At 42.4% G+C, this 25,417-nt stretch overlaps 1 protein-coding gene across 8 annotated transcripts in view; it reads left to right on the forward strand.

The window, feature by feature from the left end:
• The first annotated feature begins 6,084 nt into the window (after positions 1–6,084).
• LOC118374003 (zinc finger protein 14-like) overlaps positions 6,085–25,417 on the forward strand; it is a 28,178-nt gene continuing 8,845 nt past the window's right edge. Inside the window, exons 1-3 of one of the 8 annotated variants that reach the window (XM_052512232.1) lie at positions 9,645–9,806; positions 11,873–11,983; positions 21,607–21,730. In XM_052512232.1, the coding sequence (XP_052368192.1) occupies positions 9,720–9,806; positions 11,873–11,983; positions 21,607–21,730 (322 nt within the window). In that variant the 5' untranslated portion in view covers positions 9,645–9,719. Of the gene's footprint in view, positions 6,262–9,644; positions 9,807–11,872; positions 11,984–16,006; positions 16,203–20,461; positions 20,665–21,354; positions 21,466–21,606; positions 21,731–25,417 lie in introns of those variants that run through there. The other 7 variants (XM_052512230.1, XM_052512224.1, XM_052512231.1 and 4 more) reach the window with 7 other exon arrangements.

The following is a 25,417-nucleotide window of genomic DNA, read 5'->3' on the forward strand; positions in this document are numbered from 1 at the left end:
AGTCGGAGTCAGAGGCCGAGCCTTCTCTTGTCTCTACTCCTCCCGTTACGGGGTCTGAGACGCCGAAGCTTCCCACCATTTGCTCTGACAAATTGAAAACTCTAGTGATTGGCGACTCCATTACCCGCAGTATTAGACTTAAAACGAATCATCCAGCGATCATACACTGTTTACCAGGGGGCAGGGCTACCGACGTTAAGGCTAATCTGAAGATGGTGCTGGCTCAAGCTAAAACTGGCGAGTGTAGAGAATATAGAGATATTGTTATCCACGTCGGCACCAACGATGTTAGGATGAAACAGTCAGAGATCACCAAGCGCAACATAGCTTCAGCGTGTAAATCAGCTAGAAAGATGTGTCGGCATCGAGTAATTGTCTCTGGCCCCCTCCCAGTTAGGGGGAGTGATGAGGTCTACAGCAGAGTCTCACAACTCAATCGCTGGTTGAAAACTGTTTTCTGCCCCTCCCAAAAGATAGAATTTGTAGATAATTGGCCCTCTTTCTGGGACTCACCCACAAACAGGACCAAGCCTGACCTGCTGAGGAGTGACAGACTCCATCCTAGCTGGAGGGGTGCTCTCATCTTATCTACCAACATAGACAGGGCTGTAACTCCTCTAGCTACACAATGAAATAGGGTGCAGGACAGGCAGCAGGCTGTTAGCCAGCCTGCCAGCATAGTGGAGTCTGCCACTAGCACAGTCAGTGTAGTCAGCTCAGCTATCCCCATTGAGACCGTGTCTGTGCCTCGACCTAGGTTGGGCAAAACTAAACATGGCGGTGTTCGCCTTAGCAATCTCACTAGGATAAAGACCTCCTCCATTCCTGTCATTATTGAAAGAGATCATGATACCTCACATCTCAAAGTAGGGCTAATTAATGTTAGATCCCTTACTTCAAAGGCAATTATAGTCAATGAACTAATCACTGATCATAATCTTGATGTGATTGGCCTGACTGAAACATGGCTTAAGCCTGATGAATTTACTGTGTTAAATGAGGCCTCACCTCCTGGACACACTAGTGACCATATCCCCGTGCATCCCGCAAAGGCGGAGGTGTTGCTAACATTTACGATAGCAAATTTCAATTTACAAAAAAAAAATGACGTTTTCGTCTTTTGAGCTTCTAGTCATGAAATCTATGCAGCCTACTCAATCACTTTTTATAGCTACTGTACAGGCCTCCTGGGCCATATACAGCGTTCCTCATTGAGTTCCCTGAATTCCTATCGGACCTTGTAGTCATAGCAGATAATATTCTAATCTTTGGTGACTTTAATATTCACATGGAAAAGTCCACAGACCCACTCCAAAAGGCTTTCGGAGCCATCATCGACTCAGTGGGTTTTCTCCAACATGTCTCTGGACCCACTCACTGTCACAGTCATACTCTGGACCTAGTTTTGTCCCATGGAATAAATGTTGTGGATCTTAATGTTTTTCCTCATAATCCTGGACTATCGGACCACCATTTTATTACGTTTGCAATTGCAACAAATAATCTGCTCAGACCCCAACCAAGGAACATCAAAAGTCGTGCTATAAATTCACAGACAACACAAAGATTCCTTGATGTCCTTCCAGATTCCCTCTGTCTACCCAAGGACGCCAGAGGACAAAAATCAGTTAACCACCTAACTGAGGAACTCAATTTAACCTTACACAATACCCTAGATGCAGTTGCACCCCAAAAAAAACTAAAAACATTTCTCATAAGAAATTAGCTCCCTGGTACACAGAAAATACCTGAGCTCTGAAGCAAGGTTCCAGAAAATTGGAACGGAAATGGCGCCACACCAAACTGGAAGTCTTCCGACTAGCTTGGAAAAACTGTTCCGTGCAGTACCGAAGAGCCCTTACTGCTTCTCGATCATCCTATTTTTCTAACTTAATTGAGAAAAATAAGAACAATCCGAAATTCCTTTTTGATACTGTCACAAAGCTAACTAAAAGCAGCATTCCCCAAGAGAGGATGGCTTTCACTTCAGCAGTGATAAATTCATGAACTTCTTTGAGGAAAAGATCATGATTATTAGAAAGCAAATTACGGACTCCTCTTTAAATCTGCGTATTCCTCCAAAGCTCAGTTGTCCTGAGTCTGCACAACTCTGCCAGGACCTAGGATCAAGAGAGATGCTCAAGTGTTTTAGTACTATATCTCTTGACACAATGATGAAAATAATCATGGCCTCTAAACCTTCAAGCTGCATACTTGACCCTATTCCAACTAAACTACTGAAAGAGCTGCTTCCTGTGCTTGGTCCTCCTATGTTGAACATAATAAACATCTCTCTATCCACCGGATGTGTACCAAACTCACTCAAAGTGGCAGTAATAAAGGCTCTCTTGAAAAAGCCAAACCTTGACCCAGAAAATATAAAAAACTATCGGCCTATATTGAATCTTCCATTCCTCTCCAAAATTTTAGAAAAGGCTGTTGCGCAGCAACTCACTGCCTTCCTGAAGACAAACAATGTATACGAAATGCTTCAGTCTGGTTTTAGACCCCATCGTAGCACTGAGACTGGGCACTTTTTGGAAGGTGGTAAATGACCTTAATGGCATCAGACCGAGGCTCTGCATCTGTCCCGTGCTCCTAGACCTTAGTGCTGCTTTTGATACCATCGATCACACATTCTTTGGAGAGATTGGAAACCTAAATTGGTCTACACGGACAAGTTCTGGCCTGGTTTAGATCTTATCTGTCGGAAAAGATATCAGTTTGTCTCTGTGAATGGTTTGTCCTCTGACAAATCAACTGTAAATTTCGGTGTTCCTCAAGGTCTGCTTTAGGACCACTATTGTTTTCACTATATATTTTACCTCTGGGGGATGTCATTCGAAACATAATGTTAACTTTCACTGCTATGCGGATGACACACAGCTGTACATTTCAATGAAACATGGTGAAGCCTCTAAAATTGCCCTCGCTAGAAGCATGTGTTTCAGACATAAGGAAAGTGGATGGCGGCAAACTTTCTACTTTTAAACTCGGACAAAACAGAGATGCTTGTTCTAGGTCCCAGAAACAAGAGATATTCTGTTGAATCTGACAATTAATCTTAATGGTTGTACAGTCGTCTCAAATAAAACTGTGAAGGACCTCGGCGTTACTCTGGACCCTGATCTCTCTTTTTGAAGAACATATCAAGACCATTTCAAGGACAGCTTTTTTCCATCTACGTAACATTGCAAAAATCTGAAACTTTCTGTCCAACAATGATGCAGAAAAATTAATCCATGCTTTTGTCACTTCTAGGTTAGACTACTGCAATGCTCTACTTTCCGGCTACCCGGATAAAGCACTAAATAAACTTCAGTTAGTGCTAAATACGGCTGCTAGAATCCTGACTAGAACCAAAACATTTGATCATATTACTCCAGTGCTAGCCTCTCTACACTGGCTTCCTGTTGAGGCAAGGGCGATTTCAGGTTTTACTGCTAACCTACAAAGCATTACATGGGCTTGCTCCTACCCATCTCTCTGATTTGGTCCTGCCGTACATACCTACACGTACGCTACGGTCAAGACGCAGGCCTCCTAATTTTCCCTAGAATTTCTAAGCAAACAGCTGGAGGCAGGGCTTTCTCCTAGAGCTCCATTTTTATGGAATGGTCTGCCTACCCATGTAAGAGACGCAAACTCTGTCTCAACCTTTAAGTCTTTCCTGAAGACTCATCTCTTCAGTGGGTCATATGTAGTCTGGCCCAGGAGTGGGAGGGTGAACGGAAGGCTCTGGAGCAACGACCGCCCTTGCTGTCTCTGCCTGGCCGGTTCCCCTCTTCCACTAGGATTCTCTGCCTCTAACCCCTATTACAGGGGCTGAGTCACTGGCTTACTGGGGGGCTCTTTCATACCGTCCCTAGGAGGGTGCGTCCTTGAGTGGGTTGAGTCACTGATGTGATCTGCCTGTCTGGGTTGGCGCCCCCTTAAGGTTGTGCCGTGGCGGAGATCTTTGTGGGCTATACCCAGCCTTGTCTCAGGATGGTAAGTTGGTGGTTGAAGATATCCCTCTAGTGGTGTGGGGCTGTGCTTTGGCAAAGTGGGTGGGTTATATCCTTCCTGTTTGGCCCTGTCCGGGGTGTCCTCGGATGGGGCCACAGTGTCTCCTGACCCCTCTGTCTCAGCCTCCAGTATTTATGCTGCAGTAGTTTATGTGTCGGGGGGGCTAGGGTCAGTTTGTTATATCTGGAGTACTTCTCCTGTCCTATTAGGGGCCTGAATTAAAGTGTGCTCTCTCTAATTCTCTCTTTCTTATCTCTCTCTCTCTCGGAGGACCTGAGCCCCTAGGACCATGCCTCAGGACTACCCTGACATGATGACTTCTTGCTGTCCCCAGTCCACCTGGTCGTGCTGCTGCTCCAGTTTCAACTGTTCTGCCTTATTATTATTGTTCTGTTATAATCTCCACCGGCACAGCCAGAAGAGGACTGGTCATCCCACATAGCCTGGTTCCTCTCTAGGTTTCTTCTAGGTTTTGGCCTTTCTAGGGAGTTTTTCCTAGCCACCGTGCTTCTACACCTGCATTGCTTGCTGTTTGGGGTTTTAGGCTGGGTTTCTGTACAGCACTTTGAGATATCAGCTGATGTTCGAAGGGCTATATAAATAAATTTGATTTGATTTGAAAACCCTCTTAGGCCGCACTCCACCCTGTCTGAGAAACCTACTGCAGCCCTCATCCTCCACATAAAACACCCATTCTGCCCATCACATTCTGTTTAAGGCCCCGAAGCATCCATGGGTCGCTCCTCTTTTCAGTTTGCTGCAGCTAGAGACTGGAACAGGCTGCAAAACACTCAAACTGGACAGTTTTATCTCCATCTCTTCATGCAAAGACTCAATCATGGACACTCTTACTGACAGTTGTGGCTGCTTCACGTGATGTATTGTTGTCTCTACTTTCCTGCCCTTTATGCTGTTGTCTGCCCAATAATGTTTACCATGCTTTGTGCTGCTACCATGATGTGCTGCTGCCATGTTGTGTTGCTACAATGTTGTTGTCATGTGTTGCTGCCATGTTATGTGGTTGTCTTAGGTCTCTTTATGTAGTTCTATCGTGTTGTGTGTTTTGTTCTATATTTTCTTATATTATTTATTTATTTTTAATCCCATGCCCCCGTTCCTGCAGGAGGCCTTTTGCCTTTTGGTAGGCCGTCATTGTAAATAACAATTGGTCTTAACTAACCTGCACAGTTAAATAAAATAAAATAAAAAGTGGAGAGAGGTTAAAGAAAGATTTTTAAGCCTTGATACAATTGAGACATGGATTGTGTATGTGTGCAACTCATTGGGTGAATGACCAAGACAAAATATTGAAGTGCCTTTGAACAGGGTATGGTGGTAGATGCCAGGAAAACCGGTTTGTGTCGAGAACTGCAACGCTGCTGGGTTTTTCATGCTCAACAGTTCCCTGTGTGTATCAAGAATGGTCCACCACCCAAAGGACATCCAGCCAACTTTACACACTACGGAAAGCATGTAGGTCTAGGGTTGTCAACATCACACCCCAGCCTTCCCTGTTCCTCTAAAGGTCATCACCCTCTCAACCCGAGCCCCCATTTATCTTCTCTGCCTCAGTGGCCAGCTGCCTGTCTCTGGCTCTCTGCCTTACACAACGTCATCCAGCCTGACCCGCTGCACCGCATTGATGCTCCTATTTACAGGCACTTGCTAGATTTGTACCACCCTGTGTCACCTCTGGCAATCGACAATAATAGTAATAGCTTAATACGGACACAGGGTGGAGCTATAATGTCAGAATTCATCATCTTCATCATTATGAGGGTCTTCAATTTTTAATGAAAATTGTATGAAGGATGTAATAATGACAATTTACATTACATTACATATAAACATGCACACTTGTCCTACTACATATGGGCTTTGCATGAGCTATTCCCACACTTTTCATCAACTTTTTAAATGAATTGTCTAATAAATATGATGTAGCGGTAGTATGAACACGCCCATTAAAATACAGAACAAAGGCATAGCAGTAGGTAGTCGTTTGAGATGTAATAAGTGATTAGGAAAGCCCTATCTGAGGTTTTATTTTGAAAAACAAGAAAACCCGGAAACTGATGAAAACAACTTCCGTTTCTCACTGCCTGAATGGTATGTGGAGAGAACAGCAACTCTAAACCGGGAAGTGGGGCATCTAAATCAAATCTAGCTAGCTAGCTTTTTTCAAGTATATCTTAGCTTCCTGTTGACTATTGTATGAGGCCGAGATGCAAAGTCAGGATCCATGCCAAAATTGTAAGTTAACGATACAAATTGTTTCCCAATTTGATAACGTAACTAACGTTAGCTAGGTTTGGTGTGCGTTCGATGTTCAACATGGCGTATGCCGTATCTTGCCCTATGATCCCGGCCTGCCTGAAATGTAGTCAGGCTAGCTGAAATGGTGGCACTGGCAAGTCCCACGTATCTGCAATATCGATATGTCTAGACCGTTTCGAAATAGTCCATGACTTTATTTCACGCTATATCATCAAATCAGCAGTTGCTTCATCCATTGTTGTACTTATTAATGATATGTACCCATTGTTTCTTGAAAAATACAACTTGTATGCCTCATGAGCTAAGTTATACTGTCGTACACAATGATGTATATAAACCATTGGTCGTACTCCATTATAACCCTAAATATAAGCCTGTTTTATTACAATGTTTGTCAACAATGTAATTGTAAACAAACACTACATAGCCTCAAAACATGACTAAAACTATAATTTTGATATCATGGATAGCTATTTCTATTTAGTGGTTACATTTCTCCAGCCCCGTCCCTTAACTTTCTACCTTAACATGGGTGGAAGTCAGGACTCCGCTTTTCATGATTTCTACTGCTGGTGGTTGCGTTAAATATCCCATTAACATAACATGTATTTTTACTAACGTTAGTCTAAAGTGTATTCACTTTTTAGCTAGAGCTTGCGAACTTGGTCCTATGAATGCGCCTTGTCAAAATTGCGTGCGCCTAGTCAGGGTAACCGTGTGTCGGCTAACAACTTATTTTACGAATTTTAGGTCCCCCTCTTCTTCTTCCCTCTCTGCGTCTCTTCATTCCACCACTGCGGCTTGTCTCTGCAGCCATGTGGCAAGTGGTTCAACGAGGAGACGTTCAAGATTATGGGATGCTGGAGGAGTTTGTCACCATGGTTACAGAGATTGTGCCAGAGCTTTTGAGTTGCAGTCAGGGCCCAACTCATTCTGGGGCTTAGAGCAAGGGTAAGAGATTGGGGTGCAGAATGGGGAAAATAAACATGCGACAAGATAATGATGGTAGTCCTAGCCTTTAGCCCAAACATACACCTAGAACTCCAACATAGACCTAGAACTCCTACATAGTCCTAGACCTCCTACATAGACCTAGAACTCCAACATAGACCTAGAACTCCTACATAGACCTACATAGACCTAGACCTCCTACATAGACCTAGACCTACTACATAGACATAGACCTCCTACATAGACCTACATAGACCTAGAACTCCTACATAGACCTGGACCTCCTACATAGACCTACATAGACCTAGAACTCCTACATAGACCTAGAATTCCTACATAGACCTAGAATTCCTACATAGACCTAGTATTCCTACATAGACCGAGTATTCCTACATAGACCAAGTATTCCTACATAGACCTAGTACTCCTACATAGACCTACATAGACCTATAACTCCTAGCTATCTATTTGAGGTCTGAGCAGAACTTCTTCCATGTACAGTATGAATTTCTATGCCTATCTATAATCAGAAGACAGTTATTTTGCATCCTTTAGATCACTGAGCAGTCTACAAGAGCATGTTTCCTCCACCTTTAGATGCAGATATTTATAGTTATCATAGTAAACACCACATCACACCCTGGGGCTACCCTAGCCTTTAGCTCTGACAAAACAGTGTAGACAGTTGACTCTGGCCTTAGACAACGGTCTGGTAATGGAATGGTAATTGACTGAGATGAAGACCCTGAAGCTGATTATCTCAATTGAACACTGACATTGGGCCTTATCTAGGCTATCTTTAATTTTCTCAAAATGTGTCCCAATGAGAACAGCAGTGCCACAGGAAGTGTGGGGTGGACCTTTGACCGACTACTGACTGGCCATTTGTCATTTCAGCTGGTTCTGGAGTTGTGTCGCACTGAGCAGACATTAGACCTCACGAATATTCAAAAACACCTGGACAGGATCCGATCCCTCACATCCACTGAGGAAGCAGGGTGAGTATCTTTCAGAGGGATTGGAGGTGAAGAATACATGCCCATGTCAGTGGACACACACTCACTGATGGGTAAATCCATTTGAATTCAATCACCTTTTGACAGAACCCCTTTTAATTTGAATAAAACCTTCCATACATATTTGTTCATTGTAGAAGTGCTCAGAAAGTGACTTTTTGGACCTGAATGCCAAAACATTCAAGAGATAAAGGTGCTTAGAGTTGACCTATTTTACATACTTGACCATACCATCATGTCTTCATCACTCAAAAAAGAGAACCAGTTGAGATTTGATATAATTGAAAAACTTGCAAACAGGTTATTACTATTTTATAGTTTCTTTAAAAAGTTTTTTAATCATCATTGTCATTTTTTTAACCATAAATGTAAATGATCTAAAAACACTTAAACTCAGATTCTTTTCATATTCGCATATGTTGTAGGTCAGACCCTATTTTACATCAACTGAAGTTTTTGTGTTAAACCCGCAATCGGTTGAGACATAACGTACTCTTACATTGGATTGGTACATTCACACACAAGAGCATGTTGTGTCTCAACCGATGGCGGGCTCAACACAAAAACCTCAGATGATGTAGTGACGGCAGGTAGCCTAGTGGTTAGAGCGTTGGGCCAGTAACTGAAAGGTTGCTAGATCGAGCTGATAAGGTAAAAATCTGTCGTTCTGCCGCTGAACAAGCAACCTAAGCCGTCATTGTAAATAAGAATTTGTTCTCAACTGACTTGCCACGTTAAATAAAAAATGTAAAGGTTTAAGCTACAACATACTTTGTATATATACAGTGGGGCAAAAAAGTATTTAGTCAGCCACCAATTGTGCAAGTTCTCCCACTTAAAAAGATGAGAGGCCTGTCATTTTCATCATAGGTACTCTTCAACTATGACAGACAATGGGAAATAAAAATCCAGAAAATCACATTGTAGGATTTTTAATGAATTGATTTGAATTGATATATATATATTAATTTTTAAAAATGTAAATATATATATATTTTTTAAATTGACAACCCTTCTTGTAAGCTTTTAAATGATATCAACCTCAACTGTTTATCTTTTCCAGTGATGAAGACATGGATGGGGTATGCAAAATGGGTCAACTTAAAGCACCTTTACCTCCTGAATGTTTAGGCATTCAGGTACAAAAAGTAACTTTCTGACCACTTCTTCCATAGGTTAATATGTATGGAATTGTTTTATTTAAATCAAAACAGATGCTGTCAAAAAGTAATTTAATTCAAAAGGATTTAACCTGATGGCTGACTGGCTGGAGAGTCATTTTTAGGACCAATGAAGAATGATCTATAATGTGCTAACTCCACCCACCCGTGTCACCAGGCGATACCAAACCAATCGGCCCAACCAGACAGTATTGTGTAATTGAGTTGTAAGCTTCAATGATGTAGTAGTTGTGCATGTTTTGTTGCAGTCAAGTGATGCGAGTGATGCATTTTTCATTGGTCCTCCATGCAGGTGGAATTATCTGAATCAAAGTTTGTGGAGCTGGTTAAATCTCTGCTGAAAGACCCAAGTGAAAGGGAGAACTTCTACCAGGTTTGTTTCTCCATTTACAGTTGAAGTCGGAAGTTTACAAACACTTACATTGGAGTCATTAAAACAAATTTTTCAACCACTCCACACATTTCTAGTTAAGAAAATGTAATTTTGGCAAGTCGGTTAGGACATCTACTTTGTGCACGACACAACTAATATTTCCAATTCTTTACAGAAAGATTATTTCACTCAGAATTCACTGTATCACAATTCCAGTTTACATACACTTAATTGACTGTGCCTTTAAACAGCTTGGAAAATTCCAGAAAATGGTGTCATGGCTTTAGAAGCTTCTGATAGGCTAATTGACATCATTTGAGTCAATTGGAGGTGTACCTTAGGCCTTGAAATACATCCAATCTTCAAACTCAGTGCATCTTTGCTTGACATCGTGGTAAAATCTAAATAAATCAGCCAAGACCTCAGGTTCATCCTTGGGAGCAATTTCCAAACGCCTGAAGGTACCACGTTCATCTGTACAAACAATAGTATGCAGGTATAAACACCATGGGACCACGCAGCCGTCATACCGCTCAGGAAGGAGATGCATTCTGTCTCCTAGTGATGAACGTACTTTGGTGTGAAAAGTGCAAATCAATCCCAGAACAACAGCAAAAGACCTTGTGAAGATGCTGGAGGAAACGGGTACAAAAGTATCTATATTCACAGTAAAACGAGTCCTATATCTACATAACCTGAAAGGCCGCTCAGCCAGGAAGAAGCCACTGCTCCAAAACCGCCATATAAAAGCCAGACTACGGTTTGCAACTGCACATGGGGACAAAGATCATACTTTTTTGAGAAATGTCCTCTGGTCTAATGAAACAAAAATAGAACTGTTTGGCCATAATGACCATCGTAATGTTTTGAGGAAAATGGGGGAGGCTTGCAAGTCTCGAACACCATCCCAACCCTGAAGCACAGGGGTGGCAGCATCATGTTGTAGGGCTGCTTTTCTGCAGGAGGGACTGGTGCACTTCACAAAATAGATGGCATCATGAGGATGGAAAATGATCTGGATATATTGAAGCAACATCTCAAGACATCAGTCAGGAAGTTAAAGCTTGGTCGCAAATGGGTCTTCCAAATGGACAATGACCCCAAGCATACTTTCAAAGTGGTTGCAAAATGGCTTAAGGACAACAAAGTCAAGATATTGGAGTAGCCATCACAAAGCCTTGACCTCAATCCCATAGAAAATTTGTGGGCAGAACTGAAAAAGCATGCACGAGAAAGGAGGCCTACAAACCTGACTCAGTTATACCAGCACTGTCAGGAGCAATGGGCCAAAATTCACCCAACTTATTGTGGGAAGCTTGTGGAAGGCTACCCAATTTTTTTTGGCCCAGGTTTAACTATTTAAAGGCAATGCTACCAAATACTGATTGAGTTTATGTAAACTTCTGACCCACTGGGAATGTGATGAAAGAAATAAAAGCTGAAATAAATCATTCTCTCTACTATTATTCTGACTTTTCACATTCGTCAAATAAAGTGGTGATCCTAACTGACCTAAGACGGGGATTTTTTACTATATTTAAATGTCAGGAATTGTGAAAAACTGAGTTTAAATGTATTTGGCTACCGTGTATGTAAACTTCCGACTTCAATTGTAGTCTTCGCTCCATTTAGTCTTCACTACAGTTAGAACGTAGCCTGGTAGCAGATCTGCTTGTGATTTTACCTACTCCATTGTCAATGTTTGGCCTCACAATTCCATAAGGAGTTGGCAAGAAGGCAGAAACAGACTGGCACCCAGGCTAGTTAGAACTCTGAGGGGCTGAGTTTTTATATTCTAATTGTTACATCCATGTACAGGACTTCATCTCCAATAACTGAAAGTACAATATTTATATGTTTGAGTCCTTCTCCTTCATACATGCTGTATCTCCACCTCCAGGTGTTTGGTTTAGTTATGATTTCTTTGTAGATCAAACAAAAGGCTAAAACTTTCTGCTTTAGGATGTTGATGTGGCTGTATGATGATCTAAGACCAAAGGTAATATCAGTACACATTTTAGCCTAATTATTGACATTAATTATTACATTAATTTATTCTCTCCTAGGATGTGTTCCCTGTGGAATTTGGGCCCAAGTATGACACTGCAATACAGATGCTGATGTTAGAATTCCTTTCCAGACTGGAGAAGTTACTTCCCCTACCAGACCTTGAACAGGTAATAAGAATGAATAACACCTTTATCTAATCAGCTTGGGGAATTAGAGGTCAAGAATAACAATCAATAATCAATAATATTTTCATGTTTAATAAACTGTGTGTTGGACATGGGCATGTAGTTGTTAATGCTTTGAAACCATGTTCCTCTCTCTCAAGACTGCCTCCTTGTTAAGTGCTGTCCCCTCTGCCCTGGAGAAATGTGTACAGTTTGTACCTGACCCCAAACAATTCAGGACCCTACTCCAGTACCACAGAAAACTTGGACATTTGGACTCCATCGGTGAGTATACAGATTTATAGAGGATCCATGGCTTGGATTGGTTCTGCAAAAATGTCAAATGATGAGTGTCAGGTAGAGTAATTATGTATAGGAAATATATTATTGGTTATGTTTGTCTGGTAACAGTTTATATTTGAGGCATTGATATAATTATCATATGTGCTGTTCAATTTAACCTTCATTTTTTTCATTGTCTCCCTCTTTTGCATAAAAAGGAACTCCATCATCCTTTGGTGACTTCATCCTCTCCTCTCTGTCTCTTCCTCCATACGTGCGAGTGGTGACTGCCCCAGATGTAGACTCAGATACACAATCAGAAAGCATGAATTTGGAGGGAATGGAAGCAAGAGAGTTGTTGGAGAATCGGACAAAGGAAATCGATGTACTAGTCCCAGCAGGTGAAGTTAGAAGATACATAATTACTGAGCCAGATTACGGTATGGACATGGAGTCTGCAGTTGGGGTTAATGACAATCAAGCTGTCACTGGCTTGAATTTACTCAGACCATCACAATTAAAACGAAGCAAAAGGCTGCAGATTAAGAACATGTTTTCAAAACGACGGAAACCTCGAAAGACCGATTATTCCGGGCGTGCAAACAAACAGCCATCATCCTCCAAGGGTCGGCCTTCCCCAAAGAAGTCATGCAAAAAAGGCCCATTCAGTAAGACATGTGAAGTGTGTGGGAAGACTTTCACTCGAGTCACAGCCATGAAAAGGCATCAGCTAACCCACACTGGAGATCTCAAGTTTAAGTGCCTCATGTGTGAAAAAAGCTTCAGGGATGGTCATAATCTGAAGAGACACCAGAGGCGAGTTTGTGAAAAGGAGATAAACATGTTGGATGAAGATAAAAATGAGGAAGAGATCCCACAACCCTCAACTAGCAAACCTCAGATCCCATCACTCCTCAAGACTCCCTGTCCACCAGGGCCATCTCATCAAGGAACTCTGGACACTATCACAGCCACGAACACATGCTCTGTGTGTGGGCGGTATTTTGCTCGTACTTCCAGCTTGGTAAGACACATGAGCTCCCACTCAAAAGAGCGTCCATTTGGGTGTGTCAATTGTGATAAGAGATTCAAGTATTCGTACGATTTGAAAAAACACCAGAGAGAATTGTGTCAGAAAATGACCCAGGGAGATTTGTGTCAGGATGTTGATCAGAACATGGCACAACAAAAGAGTGGCCTGGAACCAGAGAAGGTTTTTCTTGCCACTGCAGAGAATCACACCCAGGTAGATTCCAAAACCTGTTATGTCTGTGGTAAGATTTTGACTTGTACCTCACAGATGGAAAGGCACTTGAAATCTCACTCAAAGGCACGTCCCTTTAATTGTGCTATTTGTGAGAGAAGTTTTAAGTACAAAGATACCTTGAAGAAACATCAGGAAATCCTTGGCCACGAGGGCATCCTAGAAGACTTGGGTCAGAATGTGGACCAGCAAGAAGTGGAAGTTAACACAGAGAGTTGCATCAGCCCTCTCACTACCAAGGAACACGACACTGAGCCCCTCATCACGGCTGCTACTTCAGTGCCGACTCTCAAAGAACCCAAACCATGCACTGTGTGTGGGAAGATTTTTAACCGTGCTTCAGTTATGGCTATTCATATGAGATCCCATTCAGATGAGCGTCCTTATCAATGTGGCAATTGTGAACAGCGCTTTAAGTACATGCACAATCTGAATCAACACCAGAGATATATCTGTAAGGTGAACCGAGAAGAGTCCTCTCAGATGGTAGACCAGCACCAAGAGGAGGAGTCTAGTGAACTGGTGGCTGTTAATGCTGATACCCCAGAGACATCTACCAGTCGACTACAACTGGTTCACTGGTGTAAAAAATGTGGAAAGTGTTTCGATGACATCTGTAATTTGAAGCAACACCAGGAAAGTTCATGCAAAGAGGAAAAATAAAGGTGGTCTTCCAATGTGAAAAAAAAGAAAGGTGGTCTTCAAATGTGATGATTGTGGGAAGGACTTCAAAGGTTCTTCATCCCTAAGGACACACAAGCGAATTCACAACCCATTCTATTGCTCTGATTGTGGAAGGGTCCTACCAAACTCCATTGCCTTTGACAGACACAAGCTGATGCAGCACAAGGAAATCCAGTGTACCATGTGTGAGAAGACCTTTACCCTGTTGGGGCGTCTGAGAGATCACTATCTGCATCAACATAAATTCACAGGACCATACCCCTGCTCTCAATGTGAGAAAACCTTCACTCAGTTAAGATACCTTGTTGAACATGAGAGGGTTCATTCAGGAGAGTACCCTTACCAGTGCTCTGTTTGTCAAGCAAAGTTCAATAAAGCAAATTCTCTAACGATACACAGTAGGAAGCACACAGGAGAAAAGCCGTTCCTGTGCTGGCAGTGTGGAAAGAGTTACAAGGATCGTGGAAACCTGTCAATGCATATGGGGACTCACTCAGAGGAGAGACCCTTTTCTTGTTCGCAGTGTGACATGACTTATCGGACAAAGATTCAGCTGAATACACACATTGAACAAGTTCATGAGGGGGTGAGATACACCTGTGCAGTCTGTGGAAAGCAGTTTTTGAAAGCTGTATCATTGATAAGACATGAACTCACTCACACAGGAGAAAGACCATGGCCATGCTCCTATTGCACAAAAACCTTCATCACTGCCAATGAAAGGAGGTTGCATGAAAGATACCATACTGGTGAGAGACCATACAAATGCCAAGACTGTGGAAAGTCCTTCGTACAGTTGTGTTTTCTGAAAGCACACCAACGACTTCACACAGGAGAGAAGCCATTTGCATGCAGTGTTTGTGACAAACGTTTCAGATTAAATTACCATAGGCAAAGACACGAGCAAACCCATACAGGAAAACAGAAGCCACATGTTTGTGCGGAATGTGGGTCAGCTTTCGCTCAAAGAAAGCGCCTGACTGAACACCAATGCACTCACTCCTTGAATTAAAATGTTCATTTTTTTTTTAAGTCTAATGTTCCTTTGCATTGTTATTCATTTTAAGACAGTACAGTGGGGAAAGTAGTCAGGGAGACAAATTAGGGGCACAGACAGAAAGAAGGGCAGAGAAGGGTCTTGAACCCTCGTCACCAAGTAGCACTCTGTTAGACTCTGGCATTTGAGTTCTTGTGTACTAAAAATAAAAACACAGGTTTACACCTCAGGTTTGAATTAATATTCTATTTTTCAGCTTTGTTTCATAATTCTGTGGATAATTTCAATTGCTAATTTGTAGTATGTACACTAAAGGAGGAAACGTGTAAAACTGTTATTCTCAAATAATCACAACATTGCATTTTATGATCATGGCAATAATAAAGGAGGACATGAACATATCCATGTGTGTTTTTTCACATTTGTAACTTCGGAAAATATACACTTCATAGAGAAGTCAACCAATGCTTGCAAAAATATTTGTTTCATTAGGATCCTTCAGGATCATTACCGGTTAAACTGGAACAAAATGATTAATTACGTTTGATTTTACTGCAAGGTAGGCTAATCCATGGAAAGGTCATTTGCATGAAGGGTATTCGGCAAAGGCTATTGACATTTTTATTTGACAGTTTCATGATATTCACGCACTTCCCGGTGGATTTTCTTAATTGTAATACTTATCAAAGGGTATGGCAAACCAATAGTAAGAGTTCTAATATGGCAAACCAAGTCCGTAACTGAATTTGCTGGCAAATATGTCTTTCTAGTAATGTACAATTTCACGGGGATTTGTTATTCAGAAATTTGTGGGCGGTAAACGCAACCGGAAATTGAACGGACTAAATTCACGGTCACACTGCTATTGAAGATAAGGTTTCAAACTTGCAAGCCTTTTAACGTAGAAATCATAGCTGTCACACTTAGCAACATTTCATGTTTTTTGGGGTGAATATGGTATGAGGACGAGATGGCCGAGAATCCTGACGAAAATGGTATTGTGGATTTTGTTAACTAGACTTGGTGTGCTTGATGTTCAACATGGCGTATCCTTGCTAAATTTGCATTTGTTATTTTAGCATGCTAGGAATGTGAGGACTAGTATTTCAGAATCATCCACTGTTATGTTTTGTAAGGGATAGCCTGTTTAATAATTGATTGGATATGTAGTTATTCAGCGCGCTTTGCATTGTAGGAGGACATAGAGACCTAACGTTACCTTGACAAGAATGCATTGTTTTTACCCCAAATAAATAATCTGTCTTTTTAAACATATTCGAAACTAATCGGGTGCGCTTTGTTGGTTTGTGCATACAGTTCGCACGTTTGGGGCATCACCATAGGTTTCATTGTGTTATTTGAAATCTGCTACATTTTTTGTAAATATTTTAAATATGTATTTGAAGCAGCACTGTTTTATGTTAAATTCAACTTTGAATCTGTTCAGTATTCAATCAGGGTTGCGGCTCATATCAATTTCTTAAGACCCGCACTGTATGTAGATGCTGAGACTGGGCTCATTGGGACGTCCTTACCCTTACTTTATTACGTTTCAATTTAAATGGGGTGACGTCAGAGTTGGACGTCCAAAGGGTCCCTTTCATACTGAACAAAACTTTTAACGCAACATGTGACGTTATAGTGTTGGTTTCATGAGCTGAAATAAGGGATCCCAGAAATGTCCCTTATGCACAAAAAGCTTACTTCTCTCAAATGTTGTGCACATATTTGTTTGCACCCCTGTTAATGAGCATTTCTTCTTTGCCAAGATAATCTGTCCCCATTACAGGTGGGGCATATCAAGAAGCTGATTAAACGGCATGATCATTACACAGGTGCACCTTGTGCTGAGTACAATAAAAGGCCACTCTAAAATGTTCAGTTTTGTCACACAACACAATGCCACAGATGTCTCAAGTTGAGAGGGAGTGTGCAATTGACATGCTGACTCCAGGAATGTCCACCAGAGCTGTTGCCAGACAATTGAATGTTCATATCTCTACCATAAGCCGCCGCCAAAGACATCTGATGATGGCGCCAGAGGGGATGGCTGCTGTCTTATCAGGTCTTAACCAACCATGCAAAAACAATTTTTTTCGCGTTCTTCATAACTTGTTTTGTACATAATATTGCTGCTACTGTCTCTTATGACCGAAAAGAGCTTCTGGACATCAGAACTGCGATTACTCACCTCAGATTAGACAGAGTTTTTCTAAAATGAGTCAAATGAGAGGGATATACTACAGACACCAGACCCAGATCCCCGCCATTCTCTGGAAACAGATTTTTGCGGAAAAATATCAGGGTGCATTGTGAGGATCAGGTAACAAGTGGCTGATTTGCTTTCCGTCCTGCTAGCTAACGTTCAATTGCTGGAAAATAAATGGGAAGAACTGAAAGCGCGTATATTCTACCAACGGGACATTAAAAACTGTAAAATCTTATGTTTCACTGAGTCGTGGCTGAATGACGACATTAAGAACATACAGCTGGCGGGTTATGCACTCTATCGGCAGGTTAGAACAGCAGCCTCTGGTAAGACACGGGGCGGGGGCCAATGCATATATGTAAACAGCTGATGCATGATATCTGACCTGCTCACCTGAGGTAGAGTATCTCATGATAAGCTGTAGACCACACTATCTACCTAGAGAGTTTTCATCTGTATTTTTTGTAGCTGTCTACGTACTACCACAGACGCTTGCACTAATGGCACACTCAATGAGCTGTATACCGCCATAAGCAAACAGGAAAATGCTCATCCAGATGCGGCGCTCCTATTGGCCGGGAGCTTTAATTCAGGGAAAGAAATTAGGTAAAACTGATTTGTTTCCCATCAGCACGTTAAATGTGCAACCAGAGAGGAGGGAGGGGGGGGTTAGACCACCTTTACACCACACACAGAGATGCGTACAAAGCTCTCCCCCGCCCTCCATTTGACCAATCTGACCATAATTATATCCTCCTGATTCCTGATTACAAGCTAAAATTAAAGCAGGAAGCACCAGTGACTCGGTCTATAAAACAGTGGTCAGATGAATCAGATGATTAGCTACAGGACTGTTTTGCTAACACAGACTGGAATATGTTCTGGTATTCTTCCGATGGCATTGAGGAGTACACCACATCCATCACTGGCTTTATCAATAAGTGAATCGAGGATGTCGTACCCACAGTGATTGCACGTACATACCCCAACCAGAAGCCATGGATTACAGGCAACATTGAGCTAAAGGATAGAGCTGGCTCTTTCAAGGAGCGAGACTCTAATCCGGAAGTTTATGAGAAATCCTGATATGCCCTCCGAACCATCAAACAGGCAAAGCTTCAATACAGGACTAAGATCAAATCATACTACACCAGCTCCGACGCTCGTCGGATGTGTCAGGGCTTGCCAACTATTAGAGACTACAAAGGGAAGCACAGCCGAGAGCAGCCAGATGAGCTAAATAACTTCTATGCTCGCTTCGAGGCAAGTAACACTGAAACATGCATGAGCGCATCAGCTGTTCTGGATGACTGTGTGTTCACGCTCTCCGCAGCCGATGTAATACCTTTAAACAGGTCAACATGCACAAGGCCACAGAGCCAGACTGATTATCAGGACGTGTACTCCGAGCATGCGCTGACCAGCTGGCAAGTGTCTTCACAGACATTTTTCAACCTCTCCCTGACTGAGTCTGTAATACCAACATGTTTCAAGCAGACCACCATAGTCCCTGTGCCCAAGATCACTTAAGGTAAACTGCCTAAATGACTACCGACCCGTAGCACTCATGTCTGTAGCCATGAAATGCTTTGAAAGGCTGGTCATGGCTCAATTCAAAACCATAATCCAAGAAATCCTAGACCCACTCCAATTTGCATACCGCCCCAACAGATCTACAGATGATGCAATCTCTATTGCACTCCACGCTGCCCGTTCACACCTAGACAAAAGGAATTCCTATGTGAGAGTGCTATTCATTGACTACAGCTCAGCGTTCAACACCATAGTGCCTTCCAAGGTCAACACTAAACTAAGGACCCTGGGACTAAACACCTCCCTCTGCAACTGGATCCTGGACTTCCTTACGGGCCGCCCCCAGGTGGTATGGGTAGGTAACAACACATCCGCCACGCTGATCCTCAACACGGGGCCCCTCAGAGGTGCGTGCTCAGTCCCCTCCTGTACTCCCTGTTCACTCATGACTGCACGGCTAGGCACGACTCCAACGCCGTCATTATGATTGCTGATGACACAACAGTGATAGGCCTGATTACCGACAAAGATCAGACAGCCTATGGAGAGGAGGTCAGAGACCTGACCGTGTGGCGCAAGGACAACAACCTTTCCCTCAACATGATCAAGACAAAAGAGATGATTGTGGACTACAGGAAAAGGAGGACCAAGCACGCCTCCATTCTCAGCGACAGGGTTGTAGTGGAGCAGGTTAGGCGCTTCAAGTTTGTTGGCATCCACGTCACCAACACACTAACATGGTCCAAGCACATCAAGACAGTCGTGAAGAGGGCACGACAAAACCTATTCCCCCTCAGGAGACTGAAAAGATTTGGCATGGGTCCTCGCATCCTCAATGTTTTACAGCGGCACCACCGAGAGCATCTTGATGGGTTGAATCACTGCCTGATATGGCAACTATTCGGCCTCCAACTGCAAGGCACTACAGAGGGTAGTGCGTACGGCCCAGTACATCATCGTGGGCAAAGCTTCCTGCCACCCAGGACCTCTATACGAGGCGTTGTCAGAGGAAGGCCATAAAAATTGTCAGACTCCAGCCACCCTAGTCATAAACTTTTTCTCTGCTGCTGCACGGCTTCTTCACCTGCGGGATCGTCTGAGACCAGCCACCCAGACAGCTGATGAAACAGAAGTTTTTATGTCTGTAATAAAGCCCCTTTGTGGAGAGAAACTAATTCTAATTGGCTGGAAATGGCTTCCAATTGGGTGGGCCTACGCCCACCCATGGCTGCGACCCTGCCCAGTCATGTGAAATCCATAAATTAGAACCTAATGAATGTATTTAAATCAACTAATTTTCTTAAATGAATTGTAACTCAGTGAAATCGTTGAAATGGTATGTTTTTATATTTTTGTTCAGTATAGCATTTAGACCTCCCCTTCCAACTATACCTAGGATCTATGAATGTATACATCTGGTCAAGGTGACTGTACAGTGCAGTGGGATAACTTCTTAGCTAGCAAGACATTTGGGTGGCTTTATTTACAAATTATTTACCTTTTTTGTTTTAGGTCCCCCTCTTCTTCTTCCCTCTCTGCGTCTCTTCATTCCACCACTGCGGCTTGTCTCTGCAGCCATGTGGCAAGTGGTTCAGCGAGGAGATGTTCAAGATTATGGGATGCTGGAGGAGTTTGTCACCACGTTGACCGACATTGTGCCAGAGCTTTTGAGTTGCAGTCAGAGGGCCCAACTCATTCTGGGGCTTCGAGCAAGGGTAAGAGATTGGGTTCAGAATGGGGAAAATAAACATGCAACACAATCATTGAGGTTAGTCTCTGACAACAATATTGTTGACTCTAGCATAAACCACCCAGCTGTTAAACATTGGTTGAGATGAAGACCCTGACACTGGTTTCTCAAATACTGCTGTTGGCCCTTAGCTAGGCTAGCTATCATTTTCTCCCAATGAGAACAGAGTAATGCATACGAAGCGTGTGGTTGACCTTTGCTCTACTCCTGACTGGTCATCTGTAATTTTAGATGGTTCTGGAGTTGTGTCGCACTGAGCAGACAGCCGACCAAGACATTCAGCAACACCTGGCCAGGATCCGAAGCCTCATATCCACTGGGAAGCAGAGGTGAGTATCTTTCTGGGAGGGAGCAGAGGCCTATGTCACTCTAAATGTTGTGTCATTGAGTTGTTAAATGTGATTATTTAATTGTTGTATGTGTTTTATTGCAGTCAAGTGATGCAGAGGTGGAATTATCTGAATCAAACTTTGTAGAGCTGGTTGAATCTCTGCTGAAAGACCCAAGTGAAAGGGAGAACTTTTACCAGGTTTGTTTTGCTCTTATACGGTGGGAAAGTATAAAAGCTTTGCTGGTCTAGGTTTTAGTGGCCTAGTTTTAAATAGTTTCACATATAGGTATTATTGGCATTTTAGGTTTATTTATTCTTTCCTAGGACGTGTTCCCTGTGGAATTTGGGCCCAAGTATGACACTGCAATACAGATGCTGATGTTAGAATTCCTTTCCAGACTGGAGAAGTTACTTCCCCTACCAGACCTTGAACAGGTAATAAGAATGAATAACACCTTTATCTAATTAGCTTGGGGAATCAGAAGTCAAGAATTTTTCACTTTTAAACAAAGAAACTCAGTGTGACATGAGTTTGTCGTGGGTTAATGATTTTAAACCATGCTCCTCTCTCTCAAGACTGCCTCCTTGTTAAGTGCTGTCCCCTCTGCCCTGGAGAAATGTGTACAGTTTGTACCTGACCCCATACAATTGAGGACCCTGCTCCAGTACCACAGAAAACTTGGACATTTGGACTCCATCCGTAAGTATCATACAGTGTTCTAGATTGGACGTGCCAAAATTGCAATTATAAATGGGGTAGTTTGGGTCTTGGATGCTGATTGGTTGATACCGAATTTCAGCCATGTGTATATCAAACAATTTGCCGCAGGTATGATGTATAAATACTTGTTTACTGCTCTAATTACGTTGGTAACCAGTTTATATTAGCAATATGGGGTGTAATTTGGGGTGTAAGGCCAATATACAACTGCTAAGGGTTGTATACAGGCACTCCACATGGCGTTGTGCTTAGGGACAGCCCTTAGTCGTGGTATATTGGCCATATACCACACGCCCTCGGCCTTATGCTTAAATGTACCACACGCCCTCTGCCTTATTACTTGAATGACGTGTCAAGTAGAACAAATGTGACTTTTATCGGTAAAGTTTATATTTGAGGCATTTACATAATTTGCATGTATGATGTTAGTCAACTACTGTTGCAAAAAAGTGAATTCACAGTGGAACTTTTTTGTCATTGTCTCCCTCTTTTGCATAAAAAGGAACTCCATCGTCCTTTGGTGACTTCATCCTCTCCTCTCTGTCTCTTCCTCCATATGTGCGAGTGGTGACTGCCCCAGATGTAGACTCAGATACACAATCAGAAAGCATGAATTATGAGGGAATGGAAGCAAGAGAGTTGTTGGAGAATCGGACAAAGGAAATCGATGTACTAGTCCCAGCAGATGAAGTTAGAAGATACATAATTACTGAGCCAGATTACGGTATTGACATGGAGTCTGCCGTTGGGGAAAATGACAATCAAGCAGTCACTGGCTTGAATTTACTCAGACCATCACAATTAAAACGAAGCAAAAGGCTGCAGATTAAGGACATGTGTTCAAAAGGTAGAAAACCTAAAACAACTGGGCTTGCAAACAGACAGCCATCATCCTCCAAGGTGTGTCCTTCCCCAAAGAATTCATGCAGAAGAGGCCCATTCAATAAGGCATGTGAAGTGTGTGGGAAGACTTTCACTCGGGTTGCAGCCATGAAAAGGCATCAGCTAACCCACACTGGAGATCTCAAGTTTAAGTGCCACAAATGTGAAAAATTATTCTCGGATGGTCAAAGTCTGAAGAGACACCAGAGGCGAGATTGTGAAAAGGAGCTAAACATGTTGCATGAAGATAAAAATGAGGAAGAGATCCCACAACCCTCAACTAGCAAACCTCAGATCCCATCACTCCTCAAGACGCCCTGTCCACCAGGGCCATCTCATCAAGGAACTCTGGACACTATCACAGCCACGAACACATGCTCTGTGTGTGGGAGGTTTTTTACTCGTACATCAAGCTTAGTGAGGCACATGAGCTCCCACTCAAAAGAGCGTCCATTTAGGTGTGTCAATTGTGGTAAGAGATTCAAGTATTCATACGATTTTAGAAAACATCAGGAGAATTGTGTCAGAAAGTGACCCAGGGAGATTTGTGTCAGGATGTTGATCAGAACATGGCACAACAAAGAGTGGCCTGGAACCAGAGAAGGTTTTTCTTGCCACTGCAGAGAATCGCACCCAGGTAGATTCCAAAACCTGTTGTGTGTGTGGTAAGATTTTGACTTGTACCTCACAGATGGAAAGGCACTTGAAATCTCACTCAAAGGCACGTCCCTTTCATTGTGCTATTTGTGAGAGAAGCTTTAAGTACAAAGACTCTTTGAAGAAACATCAGGAAATCCTTGGCCACGAGGGCATCCTAGAAGACTTGGGTCAGAGTGTGGACCATCAACAAGTGGAAGTTAACACAGAGAGTTGCAGCAGTCCTCTCACTACCAAGGAAAATGACACTGAGCTCCTTATCAAGGCTTTTACTCCAGCTCCAACTGCCAAAGAACACGCATGCACTGTGTGTGGGAAGATTTTGGACTGTGCTTCTCATTTAGCTACTCATATGAGATCCCATTCAGAAGAGCGTCCTTACCAATGTGTCAACTGTGAGCAGCGTTTTAAGTACAAGCAAAGTTTGAATCAACACCAGAGATATATCTGTAAGGTGAACCAAGAAGAGTCCTCTCAGATGGTAGACCAGCACCAAGAGGAGGAGTCTAGTGAACTGGTGGCTGTTAATGCTGATACCCCAGAGACATCTACCAGTCGACTACAACTGGTTCACTGGTGTAAAAAATGTGGAAAGTGTTTCGATGACATCTGTAATTTGAAGCAACACCAGGAAAGTTCATGCAAAGAGGAAAAAATAAAGGTGGTCTTCCAATGTGAAAAATAAAGGTGGTCTTCAAATGTGATGATTGTGGGAAGGACTTCAAGGTTCTTCATCCCTAAGGACACACAAGCGAATTCACAACCCATTCTATTGCTCTGATTGTGGAAGGGTCCTACCAAACTCCATTGCCCTTGACAGACACAAGCTGATGCAACACAAGGAAATCCAGTGTACCATGTGTGAGAAGACCTTTACCCTGTTGGGGCGTCTGAGAGAACACTATCTGCATCAACATAAATTCACAGGACCATACCCCTGCTCTCAATGTGAGAAAACCTTCACTCAGTTATCATACCTTGTCATCCACGAGAGGGTTCATTCAGGAGAGTACCTGTACCAGTGTTCTGTTTGTCAAGCAAAGTTTAATTCAGCAAATTCTCTAACGATACACAGTAGGAAGCACACAGGAGAAAAGCCGTTCCTGTGCTGGCAGTGTGGAAAGAGCTTCAAGGCTGCTGGAGAACTGTCGGTGCATATGGGGACCCACTCAGAGGAGAGACCATTTTCCTGTTCGCAGTGTGACATGTCCTACAGAACAAAACTTCAGATGAATTCACACATTGAACAAGTTCATGAGGGGGTGAGATACCCTTGTACAATCTGTGGAAAGCAGTTTTACAAAGCAGTGTCGTTAAAAAGACACGAACTCACTCACACAGGAGAAAGACCATTTCCATGCTCCTATTGCACAAAAACCTTCATCACTGCCAATGAAAAAAGGCTGCATGAAAGATACCATACTGGTGAGAGACCATACAAATGTCAAGACTGTGGAAAGTCTTTCATTCAGTCAGGTTACCTGAAATCTCACCGACGTCTTCACACAGGAGAGAAGCCATTTGCATGTAGCTTTTGTGATAAAAGTTTCAGATTGTCTTATCATAGGTTAAAACACGAGCGAACCCATACAAGAAAAAATAAGCCACATGTGTGTGGAGAATGTGGGTTAGCTTTCGCTCAAAAAAAGCGCCTGACTGAACACCTATGCACTCACCCTGGGAATTAAAATAGACGGTTTTTTTTTTTTTTTTTTTTTGGAACTCTGATGTTCCTTTTTATTTTGTATTAATTTTAAGACGGTACAGCAGGGAAAGTAGTGAGGTAGAAGGAAAGTAGGGGCACAGACAGAAGGGCAGAGAAGGAGTTTGAACCCTCGTCACCAGGTATATGTGGACCGGAGTCAAAAGCATTACCACTCTGGCATTTGAGTTCTTGTTGTGTACTGTTTACCACCTTTATATATATATATATATATATATATATATATATATATATATATATATATATATATATTAAAAAACACTGGTTTAACACCTTTTTTTTAAATAGTTGTTTTGTTTGTTCATTTAATATTTTTTTCATAATTCCCTATATAATTTCAATAGCTAAATTGTAATGTAAACTGTTATTCTCAAATAACTACAACATTGCATTTTCTGACAATA

This window comes from Oncorhynchus keta, unplaced genomic scaffold (genome assembly GCF_023373465.1).
Source record: "Oncorhynchus keta strain PuntledgeMale-10-30-2019 unplaced genomic scaffold, Oket_V2 Un_contig_8101_pilon_pilon, whole genome shotgun sequence".
Taxonomy (NCBI): domain Eukaryota; kingdom Metazoa; phylum Chordata; class Actinopteri; order Salmoniformes; family Salmonidae; genus Oncorhynchus; species Oncorhynchus keta.